Below are 23,064 nucleotides of genomic sequence, written 5' to 3'. Positions count from 1 at the left end.
GAGTCCTGATTCAGGTTATGCTATTTCTCTTCAAATATCTTTATAAATATATTAAATGCTAACATAAACACTTAATAAAATTACAAAATTAATAAATAATGTGATATTCTACAAATTTTTAATATTTATTTATTTTCATTATGTTAATTAAATTACGAAAATTATATTTTATTTTTATTAATTGTTCATTACTTTTAATTTGGTTAATTTTTTCTCTTATATTGTAGTTTTTGTAATACACAAAAAATTTCACTATGTATTTATAATCCTCAGCACGTAACTCCCATGCAATATTTTTGACACATGTTAATTAGATTACTCATAAAGTTAGAAAATAGCCTAACAGCATGCAGTATAAATATTTTCCAATTATATGAAATTACCAGAAGGGTGCGAAAAAATGCTATCAAGTTTGTAAATTACAAAATTAGATCTAAAATTAGGATTCGCATATATTATACATGATCAACATAACTAAACATTTTCACCGAGTCTTTATTCAATACCATTTTAATGAGACAAGCAATTCTGTCTTTATATCTATAGAATCTATAGAATTTAATACAAGTGATCTAACTAGCTCACATTCTCTGCACTAGGCAATGAAAATTTGAAAAAATTCTATAAGCAATGCCTTCTAATTCTTTTCTTTTTTATTCTAAAATTTTTGTACTTCATACATTTTTAGCCATTCCAGTAAGAAAAAAAAAAACAAAACAAAAAATAACCAGTGCAATATGTACATGGATAACTTTTAACGTTCTCTACAGATAGACCCAATATTATACATCAATATATCAATCAAAATAAATCCTAGTCTTTATTTAAAAAAATGGTCATAATGTTGATTTTTCACATATTTAGTATATCTATGTACAAGAATTTGCTGTAGTTAGTTACCCTTGACTGCATTATCTAGTTTATTTATTATTTATTTTCTTTAAGTGCGCAAAAAAACATTTTAAGTTGGCATCAAAAATATTTTGACAACTTCAAAGATATCATGTCATAAATTTTCTATAATTAAATATAAGCGAATTTAATCCAAAGCAAATAGAAAATTATCTAAAAAGTCCCTAAACGTGCCACAAATTAATTTTTATATTATTTAATAGTATATATATGAATGCTTCAGATGCCCAGACACATTGAGTTAAACATGAAGATCTTATCGCCTCAAAAAGCTTCACACAGATCTCGAAAGGCAACATAAAAAAAAGCTCCTAATTAATTTCCCAATCAATTTAATGGTTTCTATTATGTTAACGTCTCGAACGCATTATTCATCTGAAAACTTCTTCAAATGAGGCGAAATACAATGCCAGAGACGCAGCATCTCATCTGAAACTGTATCGCGTCATGGATTATGTAAGCACAGACAAAACATGTTTTACCAAAACAAGAAGAAGACAAAACAGAAAATTAACAAAATACAACAACTAAATATGCAAAAATAAAGCTGAAAAAATCTAAGCTTTGCGAAATAGCAAAGGTCGTCAAGCAAATCAGCAACAACAACAACAACATGAATATAAAAAACATTTGGCAACGATAACGAAAACGCTTTTGAAGGCTGTTCTCATGCAGCGGCCCAAACCCGAGCAAATACATTAACTAAAATACATTAATTAAATAAAACAACAACTACAACTACAACAATAAAATCAGCAGATCGATGACTGCAACAAATGCTGAACAAATTTATTACAATTTGAGAAGAGAAAAAAACAGAAAAAACAATTTGCAAAAAAAAAAAAAAAAAAAAAAATTAAATTAAATAAAAAGAAACGCAACGAAGAAATAAAAACTTCCGTATTTGCCAAAAACATTATTACCCATTAAAAATGTGAGCGTGAAGCTGGGGAATATTGGCTGCGAGCAGGCGTTCGCTCGAGATAGAAGCGATTGAGATGAAATAATTCTCTGTCTTTTCCTATTTATGATTCTCTCTGTCTTTCTCTTCAGTCTATGTCTGCTCTGGCCTTTAGGATCACCTACTCTTTATGACTCGCACAAGTCTTCCTATATATAGAAGTATTACTATAGCATATCTCTTAATTAATCAAAACTTTTAATATTCAAATAAGAAATTTTCTCTCCTGGAATATCCAAGAACTTGCATATAATATGTAGACATATTAATATAATAATTTATAATAATAATATTATATATATTATATTTTTTGAGTATTTTTTTTTTATATTTATTTATAAACAAGTTATTTTATATACTTTTTTATCCAACCACTTCTTCTTCTATATATCAATATTATATCTTCAAGCTTGATCTTCTCACATACGACTTTATTCGAAAGGAATTTCTCCTTGCAGAGGTATATTACAGATATATATAACTTTCATATTCATATATTTATCTTCTTCAACTTTTTTCTCCACCATGTGCACTCATAAGACTTTATTTTCTCTCGCCTTATCTATGGTATCTACCAGTCGATCACTCTGCACTGCAGTTGTCTTAATTTCTTCAGTTTGCTGCTGCTCTACGATACTTAACTATAAATTACGCGACGACCTGTCGTGGCATTAGGTGCAGCCTAGGGTCGAGGGGCGGCCCAGGTGGGCTGGGCGGTTCTACGGGGCGTCAGCTGAGGGCAGCGCGCATAATTTTGGCAAAGTTAACGAAGGTCTGGTGCGCGGCAACGGGGCCCCCACTAGACCAGTTTTTAAATTACATGCAAAGCATTCAAAATGCAAACAAAAACATTTATTTTATTTGCTGCTGCTGCTGCTGATGTTATTGTTGTTATTGTAGATTTTTAGCGACGTGTCTTCCTGCGTTTATGTTTTGTTTGTGTGTGTGTGTATCAAATGTTAAACAAAATGCAAACAGCGCACCAAAAAAAAAAAAAAAAAAAAAAAAAAAAAGCAAAATAAAATAAATAAAATAAAACAAAAGCAATCAAAGGCAACAACAACAACAACAACAATAGAAACAACTAAAATTTGTTTTCAAGGGCAAATGTGCGAATTTTTTGAATGTATTTTTTGTTGCTTTTGTTGCCGCTGTCAACGTTGCAATGCGTCTTTGCTTCAAGATACACTGAGTATTTCGAGTATTTTGTTTCTGGTTGTCAGACTTGTAAATATATTTTGTATATATCAAATTCATTATATACTTTATGAAATTCTAGTCTTATCAATTAAATATATAGTCTTTGTTCTATTACATAAAAATTCGAATTGAACAAAATCAAATTGAAAATATGTAAGATTGACTATTATTTAAAATTATATATATCACAATGATTATTTTATTTAATAATTTTCAGGAAATTCAATTACTAAGTAATATATTTTTTGTTGGTTCATCAATACATATTACAATCATAAATATTTTACTTCAAAAATTTATACGAAATACAAAATAATAGTAGTATTATTATTTAAACCGTTTACTGAATTAAAATAAATAAAAATTTAAAAAAGTTTTTTTTTATTAAAAAAAAATTAAACTATGTAATCTCAATTCCAAAAATAAAAGAAAATAAAAATTAGTTTTTAAATATTCAGAATATTTATACAATATTATGTTCAGCTATTTTATTGGAATGCTTCAAATCTAATGGGAATATAAAAATGTTTAAATACAAAATGTATCAAAAGAGCTAAAAATATATATCTCCTCTCTCCTCCCTCCCTTTTTTAATTGTAGAGCATTTGACAATCGTATAGCTATAAAGTTTCAAGAGCAATTTCCAGTTGATTCTTATAAATGGTGCGGCGCCAAGCCCGAAATGCTTTGTTTTCTGGGTAAAAACTCAACTGAAGCGCTTTAGATTTATGCGCACAGGCAATTAAATTCATTAAACGAAATTTATGAGCAGCTCAAAATACTTGAGGGTGACATAATTGACTGCTGGCTGACTGGCAGCATCTCGCAGAAATCTGCAATTTCGCCAAGTCGATTCAGCAGCCAAGCTGCAGGAATTCAAATGCGCATAAACAATATCTTTATACGGAATTTCGAATTGGGCTAAGTAAATTACGCACATTGAACTAAACCAAACAATGTGCATAAACAAAAAGAAGACAGCCAGTGGGCTTGTGTTATCCACTGCTCAATACTCGTTCGGAGACTGAAAGTTGAGATGAGTGTCTATAGATGATAATGATTCAAGTAACTTTGCTTTAATCTTGAAGGCATCTCTTGAATTTCTATAGCTAAGTTTTTTAGCCATGCAAAATATAGATTGGTATGCCCTTTTAGGAGGCTTTCTCTCATCGAAGAGTATATAGATAAATAGGTATATAAGCTCAAGTTTATTTTATATATATGCAAGACCTAATATAGCATATCATCTAGCAATGGATTACTTTATTATCTGGCAGGATCGACTACTGATCTATAAGAAACTTGTTCTCTTAGAAAAGAATATATATTTATGTTCAAGTCACTTATGTATATATTAATGCCATTGTGCCACGCCCCCAGTAGGTGCTGTCTCTGATCTATAAATGACATTCTCAAGTACAAAAAAAAAAAAAAAAGATATTTATTTTGAGTTCTCTTCCTATTAAAGAGTATGTATAATCATGATTCTTTACTCGAACCCAATATACCCTTGTCGCCTACTTGGCGAGCATAAACACTTTGTAAGGCATAGGCTAGCTCGCATGTGCGCTTTATTTGTAGGCAAGACCCCAAATACGGCCGCAGCGTGTAATATTTTTGCTATAATCAAAATTGGAGGCGATAAAAACCATATTGTTTTCGGCTAGGTGTGCATATGGCGCCCTACTTTCCGTTAGGTTTTCACTAGCTAATCGGCTATATATATATATAAATAAATTTTGGATATATGTATATATACTTGGCATGAAAGTAACATACATAAATATCAGCTACTTTTTTCGAGAATATTTAGGGTAGCTCCAGGCGTTTATTTGTAAAACAAGTTGTTGTTGTTGTTGTTGTTGTTATTGCTGTTAGCTGAATAAAAGAAAACACATGTGTGCAAACTTTAACCAAATGCTAGATAAATACAAAAAAATTAAATGAATGAAGAAAAAAAAATGCTAAACACTATTTGCAAAATGTGCGAATTGCAAAAGAATTTTTGCCATATACAAAGCAGGAGCAGAGCGCGTTACGCATACGCAGCGTGCGCCCAAGAGAGATGCGCTGCTAGGCACCCTGCTTACGCTGAACAATAAACAACTCGGGGATTTTCAACTGCACTAAAAGCAAACAAGTTTTCACTTTCGTTTTCATTTATATGCATACATTCATCATACAGAATAGTTGACTAACCAAAGAAAGAGACGGCGAGTGAGAGTACATGATTGATAGCTCAGATAAGATATACGCAAATCGTTTTGCATTATTTATTGCTTTATCATGGCACTAGGTCAGCTGATAAAAAACGCTTTTCAGCTGTTGAAGTGCTCGCTCGACGGTGTGAAAAGAGTTTATTGGTTGCAAGGGAGACCTGAGATAAATGATTTGAAATTAATAGAGTGAGAAATGTATTGGGATTTTCCGTAGATATCATATCGTGAGTTGCTCTATCCTTTACAAAATTGAAGCAAGACTAACATTACATGAGAGACTATAGAATTGAAATAACCTGGGCTTACGTTTATCATATATAAATGCGAAAATATTATTGATATACAACATATCGTAAACTTTTATCCATATTAATGATATAAATATATAGGAAATTATGAAGATTATTAAGAATCATAAATTTTACACAAAAACTACCACTTTCGTAGATTCCCTACAAATATTGTATGAATAAGCCGTAAGAGACTATAAAGACTCGGTAAATATCTTTGTCCTCAACAGCCTTAGCGTTAAGATTCTTAAGTATTACATTAAGTATCTCCATTAGACCTCCCATATGTAAACCTTGATCTGTGGAAATCATCGCTCTGTTTCAAGATTTATGAACTTGTAGCGAGTATTATACAGTCAATCATGCTCGTCTTCCATGCTCTTGTTTATATTTCAGTGAGTCGACAATCAGCATGCATTAACTTATAACTTAGGCGATAATTAGAAATAAACTTTAGATACGAAAATTAATTTTTAGTAAAGATATACACATACACATATATGTACTTATATGTATATTTTATATCATTTATAGCTTATGTAAAATATTTATTCATTTATTTGGCAATATTATAAAATACTTTTTAAAAATTTCTCTGCACTTGAATTCATATTCAGCTCGAAACCCAAATGTTTTCTAGCTAATCTAAAACCTCTCTCTTCTTCTGACAATTTTAAACATATCTGATATCCCTTACGTTTGTTTCTTAAATGAGCCAGCAATGGACGACCTCTTTCCGTTTTGTTAAGCTGCAATCAAGGCGCTCGCGTTGAGTTCTTGTTTCGCAAAGTAATTGAAAAAGCAAAGGAAAAATGTTCAAGCAAAATATTTGCTAACTGAGGAGCCCAAGCGCCGCCCGATATCAAATTTGGCAGTGGCATGCCCTTTTTTCTATGAGTCAGCTTCGTTTTAATACCCTGTGGAATAGAGGGAAGAGGGTGGATTGAAGTGATGAGTAATATGCGATGAGTTGATTCAGATTGTTATTGACAGAGATTGTAGAAATGAGTTTTGAGCAAGTTTCTAAGAATATTGTAAGTTCAATTTTCAGCTTCTGGAAAAAATTAAATAAAATATTAAAAGTAATAGAAATAACAAATTTATATTAGAATCCAAATAGAATTTTTTAAATATTAATATATTATATATTAATATATACTAAAAAGTTAAGCCAGCAACAAGTTATTCTAAATATAGGAAATATTTCTCAAATAAAACTCAGGTTTTGTTAAGTATATAAATTGCAGGGTAACTACTAGTGTGCCCGTTCAACTCTTATTGATTCATTGTAGCTGCTGGATGGTTGTAGCCGATAGTTGGCTACCTGGTTTGGCCCAGCCTGGCCCGACTTGGAGCTCTTTGCGAGCCGCCCAACAAACGCAAACAGGCAAAGTTTGTTTTGTCATTCGTTCGTTTGCAGCGCCAGCAGAAGCCAAGCAAACCGTTGCCAATGATTACGACAAATGCCGAAACGACCTTGCCAATTACTGTTTGCAACACGCCCCTCCCCTTAGCCCACCTACGCCCATCGACCACATGTACATATTACCAAGAGCTGGCCACAAAATTTGTACGTTACGCCGCGCTGTTTGCGTATGCGTGGCGAATGCTCAACTATGTGAGTGTGTGTGTGTGTGTGTGTGTGTGTGAGTGTGCTTAACTAAGCAATGTTAAAGGTTAAATGCAAACCTTAAAAATTATTGACGCTACACTTTGTGCGCTCTTTAAAAGCCACAAAGAGCGCCCATTCAATCAAGCCCGAAAAAATCATGCATTATTTTCAGAGATACATTTTATTTAAATGTGATTCGCAAAGCTTATATGTAAGTGTGAGTGTTAGTGTGTGTGTGTGTGTGTGTGTGTGTGCGCCACGCCGTTGAATACAACAAAAAAATAGCTTGCAAATAATTAGCGCAAATTTGACGCCAGTTGCTCAGCGCCGAGTGCGTGCGATCGCAGCGTTCGAGTACGTGTATCTATGAGATACAGCTGTGTATCTTTGCCTTTTTACATGAGAGCCGCACGATGAGAGCGAAAGAGAGAGAGCGCGAGTGCTTCTGCCTGAGCGCTAGAAAATAGTGAGAGAGTGTAAGAGTGAGAGAAAGAGAGAGTGAGTGTGTGAGAGCAAGCGACGAGCTTGGGCGCGCGAAAATTTTGCTGCTGTTTATTGTTGTTGTTGTTGTTGTTTTGGTTTTTTGCACAAAACGTGGATAGCTGGTAAACGGACGATCTATGCGCGTTTTTTTCTGATTTTTTTTTAATTTTTTTTTTTTTTTTTCTGTAGCATCTTTTGTGTATGCTTTTCTCAAACTTTACGCACGCAGCCGCTGCCCCCCCTTCCCATATATGTGTGTGTGTTTGTAGTTGGGCCAGTAGCGCTGGCAGAGGCAACAGCGGCAGCCACTTAAGAGCTGTTGCGCACATGTGCCGCAAGAACTGAATAGCAAACACACACAGATAGAGAGAGAGAGATACACACACACACACACACATGCACACAGCTGGGAAACCGGCATGTCAGGAAAGCTAGCTAAGCGATCCAGCCAAAGGCACGAAGCGCACTCGGACTTTGGTTCGGACTTAGTCTTAATCTAAGTCAATTCTAATGCATGCTCAGAGAGCGCGAGACATGTGCATGCTGGAGCGAGAGAGTGATAGCGATAGAGAGAGAGACAGACAGTGAGAGAGATACAGTGAGAATGCGAGAGCAATTGCAGTTTGCCAGCTTCAGCATTTGCCACATGCGGCGACGACGACGACGACGACGCTCTCAGCTGCAACGGCTGCCACTGAGACGCTGCTGCTGCTGCTGCTATTGTTGTTGTTGTTGTTGTTGTTGCTGTGGCTGTTGCTGCTGCTGAACGTGTTCTTTTTAGACTTTTAGCATTATTTGCAGCATTTGCAACGAACACTCGCTAAAAACAACTGCAACCGCAACGTTGTGGCACGCGTTTCTATCGCACTACGAAATAAAAATAAAAATAACAAAAAAAAAAAAAAAAATTAGAAAAACAATTAGACAAGAAACTTAGTCTTAGACTAAAAGCCCGCTAGTGGCCTGAACTGTCAACAAGTGCTAAAACAACAAAAACATATAGTACAGTGTGGCTCAAATCGGTGCAATATATACGACATAAATATATCTAACAAAAAGCATAAACAAAGCCAAGGGAGCATGCAACATGTGTCGCGCAACTTTGAACTTTGAATGAGATCAGCGGCTATTAAAGCCAGGCAAACAAACACTTGAAGACACACACACACCTACATATCACACACACACACACACACACTGGCAAAGTATGTGGGAGTTTGAAATTTTGGACTAACTAAAATACACAAAAGTTCTCTAGCTTTGGCTCGCTTCTGGGAAGCAATCGAACAAGTTGCATTTTCCAGTGAATTAACTACATAGTTTTTGGCGTTTGGTGCGGAGTGAAAACATTTGCATATGACGGCTTCTTTATAGGCACACATTCCCACTAATGTAATGCTATATATGTTTATGATTTGAATGCAAAATAATAATCATAATCGGGTATAGATTTCGATAGAAACTCCCAGTGTGATAACGCGAAACAAAACGAATGCAAATTGTGCGTGCATTTTGTATGAATTTGCGCTAAAGCAACAAAAGCTGCAAAAGCACAAAAAAAAAAAAAAAAACACAGCCGGCACGCCCCCTGGTTAACAGCTGATGTCAAGCAGCGAAGCAGCAGCACAGATCCTCATCATATCGTCAAATGTATCTGTCAGTTCCTTTCAATTTCTAAACATGTGAGACGCACATTTTGCACGGTCTCCAGCAAATTCCATGGAATTAAAATGATATGAGAGATTCAGACTGAGACTGAGTCTTATATATGTGTATATATATTATACATATATATATTTTGGGGGGATGATGTTGTTTGAGCGCGCGTAAAAAACGGAACAGCAAAAGAGACAAAACGAGACTTACACACACACACACAGAGATACACCCAGACACACACACATGCGAGGCAGATATAAAGCCAAAGATCGGGTACTAGGTTAGCAGGCAACAAGAGGAATAGGAATAATAAAAAGCAATAACAACAACAACAGCAACAACAACAAAATACAAAATGCTCTTAAGCAGACGAGCTGCTGTCGCCGAAGAAATTCGCAAATTGTTCGTTTGAAAGCGAAAACCCAGCGTCAGATACACAGACAGCGACAGCGACAGCTACAGATACAGATACAGATACAGCTTACAGATACAGCGACAGCTACAGCTACAGATACAGGCAAAGCGGATCGCTGCTGTAAGCGCCTTCAAGGGTGAGACAACAGCAGCGACTGCGACGCCGACTGCGCTGTGTCGTGTCCAATATGCCCTTGATCGTAGCTGCTGCTGCTTAAAATGTCGCGGCTGCGTAGCTGACAGCAGCAGCGGCGGCAGCGACTGCAGCAGAGGCGGCGGCAAAGTATCTGTAAGCTTTGCCAGTCCCTTGCCGAGCCGTCCCAGCGCCGAATTTTGGCAACACACAAAAAAAAAAAGACAAGCGAAAATATATACACACACACATACGTATATACATATATTATATATAAATATATAAATGTATAAAGACAAGCATAAAGAGCGTTTGCCGACCGCCTTTAGATACTCGCATGTTTTGCTCAGTTTTTGTTGTGTTGTGTGTGTGTGTGTGTGTGTTTTTTTTTTTTGCGCTTTTGTGCTTTTAAATTATGTTATTTATTTTGTTTACTTGGGAATTGGGAATTGGCAAGGGTCTGTCGTACAGCCAGTCGGCGTTACGTGCTGCTGCGGTACGCTCTGCTTGATTTTTAGTTGCCACAAGAACACATATTACAAGCATGTGCAAAGTGTATCCGTATCCGTCAGATACAAGACTAAGCTACTAATTGGCCAAACAGAACGCGCTCTTTCTCGCTCTCTAGCTGTACTATCACTCATTACGAACCGCCCTAGCTCTACCTCTCCGTCTCCCACTCTCTCGCCATCGAATTGTGTAATAATTTTTGCCAAAATGCTAGCAACAACAACAACAACAACAACAACAATAGCAACAACAAATATTTCGCGTGTTCTTCACAGCTCATAAAATTTTTTAGTGCCGCTCGCGTAGGAAGTCGCACGTAGGCAAAGCCCGAACGTTAGAATGCGCGTGTGTATTGCAGATACAATAATAAGAAGATACAAGACAATCAATTGATTGGTGCAAACATTACTAAAAACTGAACCGTTAGAAACTGCAGTTAACCAAACAAAAAGAAAACAAAACAAAAACAAAAAAACAACAACAAATTAAAATATTCTCTAATAATATCAATTTGTTTTGTATCTCGAGCCGAGCCAAAGCATTGCCAATGTTATAAAAAAACATTCAGTTGACAGTGTTTTTACGGAAATGACCAGGTGCGTGTTTATGCCTTAATTATTGAATATTTAAATATAAATTAAAATATATTTTCTGTAAGAGATATTAATTGAGCAATATAACAACTGTTAGTTTACAGATGTTGAAAATTAACAGAAGTCACTTGCTTTTCTTGACTTAAATTAAATTCAACGTTACACATAGGGATATATACATACATATATATCTATATACAAACTAACTCTATGGGTAAAGTTAAATACATGTTTAATAGATACCATACATATATGTACATATGTAGATATTATCTATGTATATACAACATTTTTTGGTCAATGTTAGCTTATGAACTTATCAGCTCGACTGTTGGAATTAATTCATACTTTAGTCAAATTTATGCACGACTAAACTTAATAAATATACAGTTTTGTATATTTTTTTTATATAAAAACAGGTCAATAATACCTAAAATATGTTTATTATATACATATAAATTACAAATGTTAATCATTTAGCACATATATACACATATATTGCATATACATTAGAAAAGATACATAGAACTGTAAGGAATTATGAAAGAAATTTCAGGACACGAATTTTTCATATCGGAATTTATTACATTTAATTTAAATATATTTTTATATTATCATTCAAAATATATATAATGATATATACTTATATATATATATATATATAATTGCACAGCTTGCTAATGGAAAATGCAAAGAAGCGTAGGATTTGCCAATTTTCCCCGCCTCCAGCAGGCGTAACATATATAATTTTCGATCAATTCATAAAGAAGGTCAATGAAGTTAATTAACACATTTTGGGTCTAAAACTTTTGGGCTACAGAAAATAGTTATGGCCTATATATAAGTATATAACCTTGATATAAGATTTGCTTGACTCATATAGACGACAAAATATTGCAAACCAAACCAACAAAATTTTATAACTATCAATAATTATCGAGTACTTAAAATAATCTAAAAAGTATATAATTTATAGCTACGACGGCGTTTCGAACAGCCGATTTCATAGCTGAAACCAGAATAGAATTATCATGTCATTTCGAGAATAGAAACAGAGAAAGTCAAATATATTATGATTGTCGCTTACTAACTTGATCTTTGCTCAAAACGAATAATGATTTTCAATACAGTTGAGTCTCTATAATTTGTAGCCCGTTAAATCAAGAAACGCGATTAATCGAAAAAATTCTATTCGCTTGAAAAAAATTCTTTCTCGATAATTCTCGATGGTTTGAATTTCTGTGTCAATCGAAAAAAAAAAAAAAAAAAAACTGATCCCCTTGTCATTTCGAAATAACGGAACTTATGATTGCTATAATAGCTACTATAATTGTTATATACTTTACAAATCTCATTTACATATCTACCACCTTTACAATCCTTGGCTAATGTGGCCACACCTTGAGATCATCCTAGCTGCATTTCAAAGCTCACGTTTCACCCTTCGATAGTTTTCTAGCTGATCAATCATAACAAAACAATTTCCATAATATTTTTAATTCATTCATGTTAAACAACCCACCTAAGAAATAATAAAAAATGTTAACAATAATTTGCACTGCTGGTCAATTATAGTTGCATTGGCCAACTTAGCTAGCCCGCATCTGGTTTCTAGCGCCCAGTTGGATATCAATTGAGCGCAGCTCCAGCTTGGGTGGGGTTTGAGCAGAGTTGAGCTCTGAAAGTCGTCTGCCCGCGCCCAGCTGCTCGATGTGGTTGCCAAATCAATTCCAATTTAGTCAAGGACAAATTGGCTCTAACTGGGGCTCAGCTCAGGCGACGTCATCAGTGGCAAAAATAGATGAAGTCGTAAAACCAACAAAATTAAGTATACGCAATGCTAATTGAATAATTTGAATTGTTGCACCTACAACAACAGCAGATGCTTAATATAGTTGTTGCAATTGTTGTTGTCACTGTTTGTTGTTGTGTTGTGTTTGTAACAGATATTTTGACAGCTTTGACTAAGCCGGCGTGGGCGCAGGCGTGCCAATTGCTCTTGTGGGTGGCAGCAACAGCAACAGCAGCAACAGCAGCAACAACAACATTTACTTCGTTTTCTAATCAATGCAAATGCACATTTTTGGTCAATTGTGCGCCAAATGTAATTTATAACATTTAAAAGTATGCGAATGCCTATTTGTTTTTGTTAATTCAAACAAATGGCAATACGCTATAGCAGCAAAATAGCAAGTGATGTCATCCTGCAGCTGGCTCGATTGCTGCTGCTGCTGCTGTTGCTCTTGCTGTTGCTGTTGCTGCTGTGACAGACACCCGGGGTCAGGTTAAAGTTGAATCATTTGTTTGTTGAGCAAACACGATTTTTCTTTTAGCACACATTTTCGATATTGCCTGCTAATTAATTGAAAGCCATTTTATCGCAGACACAAAGCCAACTGGCCATCAATATCACAGCAACAACAATAACAACAACAACAGCAACTGTTGCTATTATTATTATTACGTTATAGTGCAACAATGGGCAGCAATTGGGGGCAATATGCGCAGCGAAGATCGCCTCGGTGGCAGCTTCTAACTGCGCTTTTTGTTAGCATTTCAGACACGCCCACAAAACAAAAAGCGCACACCAAAAAGAGCAACAGAAAAATATAAAATAACTAGCACAGGCTTCGCATCAGCAGAGTCCTCCAACGAAACAAAAGCGAAAACAATAGCAACAACAACAACAGGCACAAGAATAAGTAAAAGTGTTGCACGAAACAGATACCCTGTATCTGGGAGGGAGAGACTTAGTTTGATATATTATATATATGATATTGATATATTATACATAAGGCAATCTATAAATCTATTATGTATAACTGAATCTATAGGACTGGAAAGTAGAGAATTTCAATAAACCTATAAAAATCGAAATTTATCGATGAAGCAATAATAGGTATGTCAGAATTCGATAATTATCGATAAAGCGATAATCAGTAAAAGGGTGTGTATGTTAGAAGGAAGAGTCTTAGAGGCCTATTCATATTTGCTCTTGCAATATATTCTGCATAACAGAATCTATAAAACTATTGAAGTGTAGAAAATCTCAATAGCTGTATTGACTTCGATATTCATCGAAAAGGCTTCTTTCCCTAAATACTTGAATGTACCATAGCTATCGATATTCAGCAATGAAATATATATCTCTATTGTCCAAAAGTCGTCTAGCTTGTGGTATGCGCATCTGTATATCCATATATACATATACATATACATATGTATATATCCACCCGCCCCACAACACAGCTGATACACCCCATTAGGTAGTGACTGTAGGGTATTCTAAAGCCAGACAACAGCTTCTCTTTCTTCGTTTTGGCATTTTCAGTTTCGTTTGTTTTATTTTTTTCAGCTTTTTCTGTTTTTTGTTGGCCGTCGCCTGCTGCCTGTTTGGCTGCTTAGCTGTTGGCCATAAGGCTAGTGGCTTACAACAAATAAACTGCTTTTAACCTTGAGCTGCGCGCGTTTAGTTTGTAAGTCACGTCTAAGTCGCCATCGCCGCTCAAAGGTTTGACAGTCGCCGATGACGCTGGCAGCGCAGCTAGTAGCGACGCTGGCAGCGCTCTTTTTGGCCACGAGCAGCGACGCGTCAAATTCGCTTTATTTCGATTTTTTTTTTCCATTTTTGCAAATTTTTGGCGTGCCTCGTTTTTACCCTTTTGCCTTGTTCTTGTTGTCAAGCGTGAGCGAGTGTGTGTGTGTATGTGTATCTATATATAATTTTTTTTTTGGGAACTTGTAAGCTGCGTCGCTTGACCAATTTGAGTTTTTAAGTTGAAGTTTTGCACGCCACGAAAAAGGTTAAAACATGTTTCTGAAGTAGGTTTTCCACTCGCTTCTAATGGCCTGCAACATTTAACTAGCTGAGGCTCAGCTCCGAGGGGCAGCTTCGAGGTGTTAGCCAGCTCAGGTATGGCTTATGTAATGCCAGGTAAATTTAAAAAAATGAGACAAAAAGTAGAAATACAAAACCAAACTGCCTATTCGTGCGAAATACATTAAAATGTCTTTTATCAGGGTTAACATGATTTTTATCACATTGCAAAATATTATAAAGGGGCTCGGTTCATTGCGTAATATATTTAGGGTACAGTTTACATAGGTATAGAGCTTGCGTAAGATTTTTTATATAGAAGCTTGCAATCCGATTGGATTTATTAGATACTATATGAGAGGAAATTTTATGAATATATTCGAAAGTTTCCTTGGAAATGTTCATTATATATGATATAATATTATATTCTAGTTACAATCCTTAGGAGATCCTAGGAACTCTTCTTTGTATATAAGAACTTATTTCTCAAGATAAATCTTATTCCAAAATCCCTCTTCTACATCGAAAATCAGAAATCCCTCTCTCACTCATAAATTCTGAAGAGCTTTGAAGCTTCTGTTCGAAATCCATCATATTTATTATAATGTTTAATATTTCAATAAAAAATAGACACAATTTAACATTTCATTTTGAAAATAATATCATTGTTTCAAACAACTTTACCAAATATTGGGAATTCCGAATCAATATTCGTGACAAAAAGAGATAATTAAATGGAAAATAAATAGAAATAATAATAATAATGATATGCTTGTCGATTCGTCAGATTCAGATACTTGAGCTTAAGTGTTTGCCTATCTGAAACGTGCTTATACAGATAGCAAGTATACGAAAAATGCCGTTATGAAAAAATCTCTCTTGATCGTTTGCTTATCAATTGTTTAATTACAAAATAAAAAACTTTTTAATACAATTTTTAACGTTTACATTTAGCGAAACACACGCGCTTCCATTCGTTTAATCCACATCATTAATCGCCTCACACACACACACACAAACATAAAAAGCTGCCAAAAAAGTTACACACACGCACACACACCAATGCACAGAGCGATAGCGAATCTACTATAGTGGATGAGCAAGTAAGGAACAGTAAGAGAGCGAGAGAGGGAGAGAGCTAGAGCGCGTATGAAGCGAAGCAATAAAATGTGCATTTGTATTGGATTGGCTTTGGTAAAAATTCAACAAATACACATCAATAAAAAATTAAAAGAGCACAACAAATATAGAAACGAACGGCAGCAGCAGCAGCAGCAGCAGTAGAAGCAACAACAACAACAACGGCCAATAATAAAATTTAACAGCAAAAAATTAATATAAACATTTTGATGTAGTTGTTAGTGGTCCATGTACACACACTGACACACACACACACGCATATTGTTGTTTGCTATTTCGGGTTTTTTTTTAAGTGTATTCAGTTACACACACATACAGGCTTTTGTGTGCATGTGTGTGAACTTTAAATTAGAAGAAACACGATGGCAGCAACAACAACAGCTGCCCATGCGAACAGACCCTAATAAATTTCGCATACTTTGCGAATTTATGCTGAGGCACAACAACAGCAACAACGACAGTTGCTCGCTGCCGAGCAGCGACAGCGGCAGCAGCCGAACCCAAACAGCAAAGCCGTCGCGTCGCTTCGTCTAATGGCGTCGCAGCTGGCGTTGACGTTGACTGCATTTGGCAGCGTTGGCGTCGGCGCTGCCATCGCTTCGGCTGCTCATTTGGCGATTTTGGTGATCTTCTTTTGCTTCGCTTAGCATTCAAGGACAAGTGTGACTGGAGTCTCTTCACTGCTGCCTGCTTTTGCCTGCCTGCACAGTTACTGCCCCGGTTCGGAATGGATATGATGTGGATCTACTCACCATCTCCCTCTCTCTCTCTGTCGTGCTCTTTTCTCTTCTTTTGCTTTACTTTATGCTATGCTTTGTTAAAGTGTTTATGCTGCGATGAATTGGTTTTAGATCGGCTGGCTGCAGTAAATACAGTTGTATGTAAATTGCCGTTGATTTGCAAAATCGAGCTGTATTCATTTCTATACGTACATTCATTAACTGTAAAATAAACATGATGTAATCTACACTTCAGAGTTCAACCCAGTTTTGCACTTTCTTATCAAGCAGCGCTGATTACTAAAACGCTTTAGATATGAATAAGCATGAATGAATGACCGGAAAGTCCAATATACATACATACACACATACGCATACATACTTATGTTAAGTATTTATGTATGTGTATAAATTTCTATAATAGTTCGTGAAGCCCTCTATAACTATGTACTATATATCAATAAAATACTATGTTTGTTTGCACGTATCAGAGGCAATTTGCAGCTAAAGAAATTTGGAGCTGACCCATAGCTATTGTTTGTGTTAGACTTACAAATACCCTGTATAATGAGCATAAATCTGTGGCCACATGTAAGCTTTGGCAAAACACAGTTAGACATATGTATTTTCATTACTGCCTACACCTAACCAGTTTTTACTGTTCATTGGCCATTGCGCCATCTCGCTCTGACCCTTACACACACTCTTCACTCACATAGGGTATGCTGCAGCCCGGCACTTGCATAAAGTGAACAATTTTGATTTCTCCTTTGCTCTTTTCTTGGCTCGACTCTCTTCGCTGTCTGTCAGCTTGCGAGTGTGTCTTTGTTTTTTTTTTTTTTTTGCTTTTTCCATTTTGCTTACTTTTTTTATTCGCTCTTTTTTTTCGGTGCGCTTAATTTTTGCATGCACGTTTCGGCGCTGACCTTGAAATTTTTTCTTTTGCTTTTGCTTTTGTGTTTTGTTTGCTGCTTTTGTTGGCTTTGCTGTCTCTGTCGCTGTCGCTGCTACTACTGCCGCGTCGCTGCTGCTGTTGAAACGTTACTCTGGTTGTTTATTTATTTGATTTTTATTTTGTTTATTTAAATTGTATATTTTTTATATATTACGTTACTTTGAGCTGAAAAGGAAGCAATAATGAAAGCAACAACAATGACAATATTATAATTATTTATTCTACATATGCATTTCAATTTAATGAGTATATCTAAAACCGGCGTTAACCAGGTGGCATTTAATCTACCAAATTGGACTAGCAATTATTTTCATATATATTTTTAACGTTGTTTCAAATTAACTTTTTCTTTTAGTAGCTCATTTCATTGTGATTTGTGATATAATTTACGGGGCTACGAAGTTTTATGAGTGATATGGAGTATAAAATTGCACATGCATAATACGGTCATGGTTTATAGGAAGGAAGAACATTCAAATAAAATTTGAAGCAGTTCAATTTACGGTATCAAGATCATATATTATAGATTAACAGTTTTCGTGACTTGCAGTCTATATAATAATAGGCAATCAGGGAATTCCGAAATAATTCTGGAAATAATAATCAGTAAAAGAAATTTCTTTTATTATGATTTTGATATCAGGAAAACAATCTTTAATTGTATAATTTATCCAGGTCCTAAAATAACTTAATCATCTTTTTCTAGCTACTAAAGCTTACTTACTGTAAGTAAGCTTCCTGCCAGAAGTTTTTCGTTCTGCTTCGTTTGGTATATTTTCTATAACTCAGATATTTGCGAATAAGCGTTCCACTAAGATAAGTATGACAAGTCATGTTTGTATACGAATTATCATAAAGTTGAATTTTTAGAAATAAAAAAATCTATTTTCAATACGTGTACTTTCTTTTAGAACCCAAGCATTATGATTTGCCATTTAATTGCTTAGGGAAATTTTAGTAGGTCTTAGATCTATTCAATTATATTGTAGCTCATGTCTCAGGATATGTTCTTTATAGAAGTGATGTGCAGCCCTGAGAATTTGAATTAAAAATGCAATTTGTCATCACAGTTTTGACAGTCAGCTAGTTGGCTACTTAATTAATTTAAATGACTTTGATTATCTGTTGTTTTCATGTGCTATTCCTGGCATATATACATTCTCATACATATGTATATATATTTACATACTTTATATACACATTTTATATAGTCTTATGATTATATGTAAAGATGTTTCTATCGCTGCCTTTTTGCAGCTCATTAAAAATTGTCGCCAACTTTTGCACCTGTCGCATCGCTTGCCACCTTCAAACAATTTTACTGACAATGCGGCCAAATGGCAGCTACACGCACACACATACACACACACACACACATACATAGTATCTGTAAATTGAAATTGAAAGTGTCAGCTTTTAGTTTTTCATTTTTGGTTTTTTGTCTTTGTAAATTTGTAGACAACTTTTTGCCTTTTGGCCAGTATTTAATTTAGTTTTTAATTTTCACTCGTGTATGTGTGCCTGTGTGTGTGTGTGACTGTGTCTGTGAGTGTGTATATCTTTCGTTTTGTATTTATTTTTATGCGTGCTTTCGCATTACTTGTGCACATTTCGTACACGCATTTTTTGTGGTTATTAATTTGACCCAATTTCGCTGACAGTTGAAAAGTCGGCAAAATATTGTCGTTGGTCTCGAAAAAAAAAGAAAAGCAGAAAGTTTTGGGCTATCTATAACACGCAGAGAACTTGCCTTAAGAGCATACCCTGTAGTCAAAAATGAGTCGAGAGTATAAGAGAAAAGAGGAATCAATTAAGCAGTTGAGGCAATGAAAATTGCCAATCTAGTATATAGATGTGAGTGTGTACATGTGTGTGTTTATATATGTGTATGTAGGTGATTGTTTATATATTATGAGAATTACAAAATTGTATCAACTTTTGTAGCAATTTTTGCTCCTTGTAATGGGGCATAAAATTAAGCTGCAATCTTTTAATTTTCTACCAAAGATAATAATATATGTATATCTTTTCATAATAATATTGTTCTTGATAAGAATATTTATAACTATTTTAATTGCTTTGGTTGCCAAATTGAGTGGAGTATTCTCAATTTCATTTGAGTGCGCTACTTTCATAATATTTAATGAAATATTTGCTGAAATGATGTGGTACATCATTGAATAAGTTGTCTTGAAAGAAACTAGTTCTACTATTTATTTAAAGACCCTTAAGAACTAAGCAGTCAACGTAATTTATATTGAACTCTTGCTCACTCCTAAAATACTCACTACAGGAAAATCCAAAACATCTTTCGCCAATTTCTACTTTCCGTGCTTTCCATAGTATCTCAGCTGCTAGTGCCTCGCCCATCACTTGCTCAACAATTTGTTTGATTTGTGTCTCTGGTGCTGCATATTTTGTGTAATAGTTTTGCTGTAAGTTGGCATAGAGTCATCTCAAGGCATTTGGGTAATTTGTCAAATGCAAAACCCAAGCCGCTGGCCAGCTTCATTATCCTCAATGACAGTTGTGTGACAGACGCTGTGACAGCGCTTTCCGCATTATTAGCTCGAATGAGCGCGAGCATGAGCGTTGAAAGCGCGACAGCAGCTAAATAGATGCCAATTTGCAATTGGAGCGCTATGGGCAAGATGAAAGCACTCCAAACGCAATGCAGCTGTTAATTCTGTCAATTATGCCAGCTGTCAATTGTGTGCGAGTTGTGTGCGTCAATTGTTGTTAAACATGGAGGCGAATGATGCGTTAATAATTTATTTTAATGAATCAAACACCGATAGAGAGAGAGAGAGAGAGAGAGAGAGACAGAGAGAAAGAGAGGGAGACAGAGAGGTGGTGAGGTAAACAGGGCAAGAGTTAGTTGAGCTGTTGCACGCTGCGTATGATTAATGTGTGCATTGCGCATACGCCGCGTAACCTGGTCAAATATAAACAAACAAATAGAATTTGCACTGCTATGCATCTTGCAAGTCGGCACCAATTACAATTGAAATACATCAGCTAAACAGCAACAGCAACAGCAACGAAATTAAGTTGTCCCAACAAAGCGACTAAGTGCCTGAAACTTGGCAAACGCCTGCAATATTTCGCTTGACAGAACGAGTGCAGAAAGCGAAGGCGTTGCCGTTGCTGTTGCTGTTGCCGTTGCAAGTTGCCCAATAGGCCGCACGTCTGCCTGCCGCCAACCTCGTTGACTCTTCCCCTCCCCCTTTCACAGTCTCACACTCTCAGCTCGTTTCTTTAAATAATCGCATTCTCGTCAAATGCAAAACATGTTGGCCATTTAATTGCTGCTCTGCACTGGAGCCCACGCAACTGCCCGGTCGCACAGAGAGAAAGAGAGAGAGAGGAAGAGTGAATTGGCCAAAGCTGCCGCCCATAAACATGCACAAATTATGTCTTATTAAGTGTGAAGTGCGCTGGCCCCCAACTTTCTAGCCACTTGGCTGCATTTGTCATTCGCATTTGCCCAGTCGCTGTAAATTATGCAAAAACTCAAATATAAATAAAAACAAATGTGTAACAAAAAATTAAGTAAACACATTGCGATCGGGCAGCACTGACTGCATTGATGCTCGCTCAAGATTAGAAAATGAATAAATGAAAATAATTTATAGATAGTTTTGACGTCTTACTGTGGGGAGGATTTATTGTGATGCACCTTAACGATGATAAACTACTCCTATTATAATAACTATAGTACTACTGGAACTACTACTATTTCAATAACTACTACCATATCAAGGACTCGTTCTCCTACTACTATTTCAATAACTACTACCATATCAAGGACTCGCTCTCCTACTACTATTTCAATAACTACTACCATATCAAGCACTACGTCTACTACTACTACTACTTCAAGGACTATTACTTCTACTACTACTACTACTATTTCAAGGGCTGCTACTTCTATTATTACTAGTAATACTATTCCAAGGACTACTACTTCTACTACTACTACTACTTCAAGGACTATTACTTCTACTACTACAACTACTATTTCAAGGGCTGCTACTTCTATTTTTACTAGTAATACTATTCCAAGGACTGCTACTAATATTATTTCAAGGATTACTACATCTACTACTACTACTATTATTTCAAAGAGTACGACTTCTACTACTACTAATACTATTTCAAGGACTACTACTTCTACTACTACTACTACTACTATTTCAAAGAGTACTACTACTAATATTATTTCAAGGACTACTAAATCTATTACTACTACTACTATTTCAAAGAGTACTACTTCTATTACTACTCATATTATTTCAAGGACTAATAAATCTACTACTACTTTTATTACAACATCTACTACTACTATTTCAAGTACTATTACTTCTACATCTACTACTTCAAGTAGTACTTCTACTACTTTACTATGACTGATTCTTCTAGTACTACTACTAAACTACTATTACATCGTTTGCTACTACTGTACTACTACTACTTTTAATTTGACCACTGTTACATCGCCTCCTACTACTACTACTATTATATATACTCCAACACTTGCCTCTTCTACTATAATTATATCTGCTACATCGCTTATTACTTTTATCTCTAGTACTATTTCTGCTACTACTTATACAGTATATTATTCAAGTGCAAAGTCTTTGCCCAATATGCTCTCTTTGCTCTTCATAAACGACCATTGAAAAACAAGTCTTGTAAAGTACGTGCACATCTGTATATGCATCTGCAACCCATATCATACATATATCTATCTATAACTATATGAAGTAGTTGAAGTCTTCCAGTTGCCATTCCGAAACATTTGCTTGTTAATTGCGCCGGAAGTGCCGTCATCAAATTATTATTTTGTTTATTTCTGTTCATTCCATGTTCTTTTCTTTCGGTTTTGCTTCTGCGTTATTATTGTTATTATAATTATTATTTATTTCGTTTTATGCGCGCACATTTATTTTATTTGCTGGTTGTTAATGCTTTTTTGCGCTGGCCAATTAAATGCGCCGGCTGCTGTTGTGTGTGGTCAAGAAATCAGATAAATATTTGAATATTACTTTATGGGCCCTCCGCTGGCGCATATAAATCTTTCACGCCCATGAATCACATACTATATATATAAATGTCTATATGTATGTATGTATGTATGTGTGTGAGTGTGTTTGTGTCTGTGTCTGTGTCTGTGTGGGGATGCGCTCAGACATTCCCCGACAACTTTGCATAATCCTCGACGTTGTCAACTTAGCGCTGCCTTTTGTGATATGCCACAGACTGGGCGTGTTTGCATGCGTCTGGACACTTTCGTATCTAAATTAATTGAGTCATGCCAGACTATATATATGTTGATACATATGTATGTATGTGTAAGTGTGTCTGAGTCACTCAAGCCAAAATTTCTGCGCTTTGGTTAGCCAGCTTACAAGCTGTGCAACTGCAACTTGTGGCAGCGAAATTGC

At 35.4% G+C, this 23,064-nt stretch overlaps 1 protein-coding gene across 6 annotated transcripts in view; it reads left to right on the top strand.

The window, feature by feature from the left end:
• Positions 1-23,064, top strand: part of LOC6572866 (sex determination protein fruitless) — a 136,184-nt gene that overhangs the window by 28,127 nt on the left and 84,993 nt on the right. The window contains exons 1-2 of one of the 6 annotated variants that reach the window (XM_044007280.1): positions 8,486-8,882; positions 10,669-10,989. The exons of 1 other annotated variant lie outside the window; for it this stretch is intronic. In XM_044007280.1, the coding sequence (XP_043863215.1) occupies positions 10,982-10,989 (8 nt within the window). In that variant the 5' untranslated portion in view covers positions 8,486-8,882; positions 10,669-10,981. Of the gene's footprint in view, positions 1-8,485; positions 8,883-10,285; positions 10,990-23,064 lie in introns of those variants that run through there. 4 more of the 6 variants (XM_015166632.3, XM_015166627.3, XM_015166628.3 and 1 more) reach the window with 4 other exon arrangements.

Source organism: Drosophila mojavensis, unplaced genomic scaffold (genome assembly GCF_018153725.1).
Source record: "Drosophila mojavensis isolate 15081-1352.22 unplaced genomic scaffold, ASM1815372v1 contig_16, whole genome shotgun sequence".
NCBI classification, from domain to species: Eukaryota; Metazoa; Arthropoda; class Insecta; order Diptera; family Drosophilidae; genus Drosophila; species Drosophila mojavensis.
The sequence above is the reverse complement of the archived record's forward strand: the minus strand, read 5'-3'. Positions and strand labels throughout refer to the sequence as shown.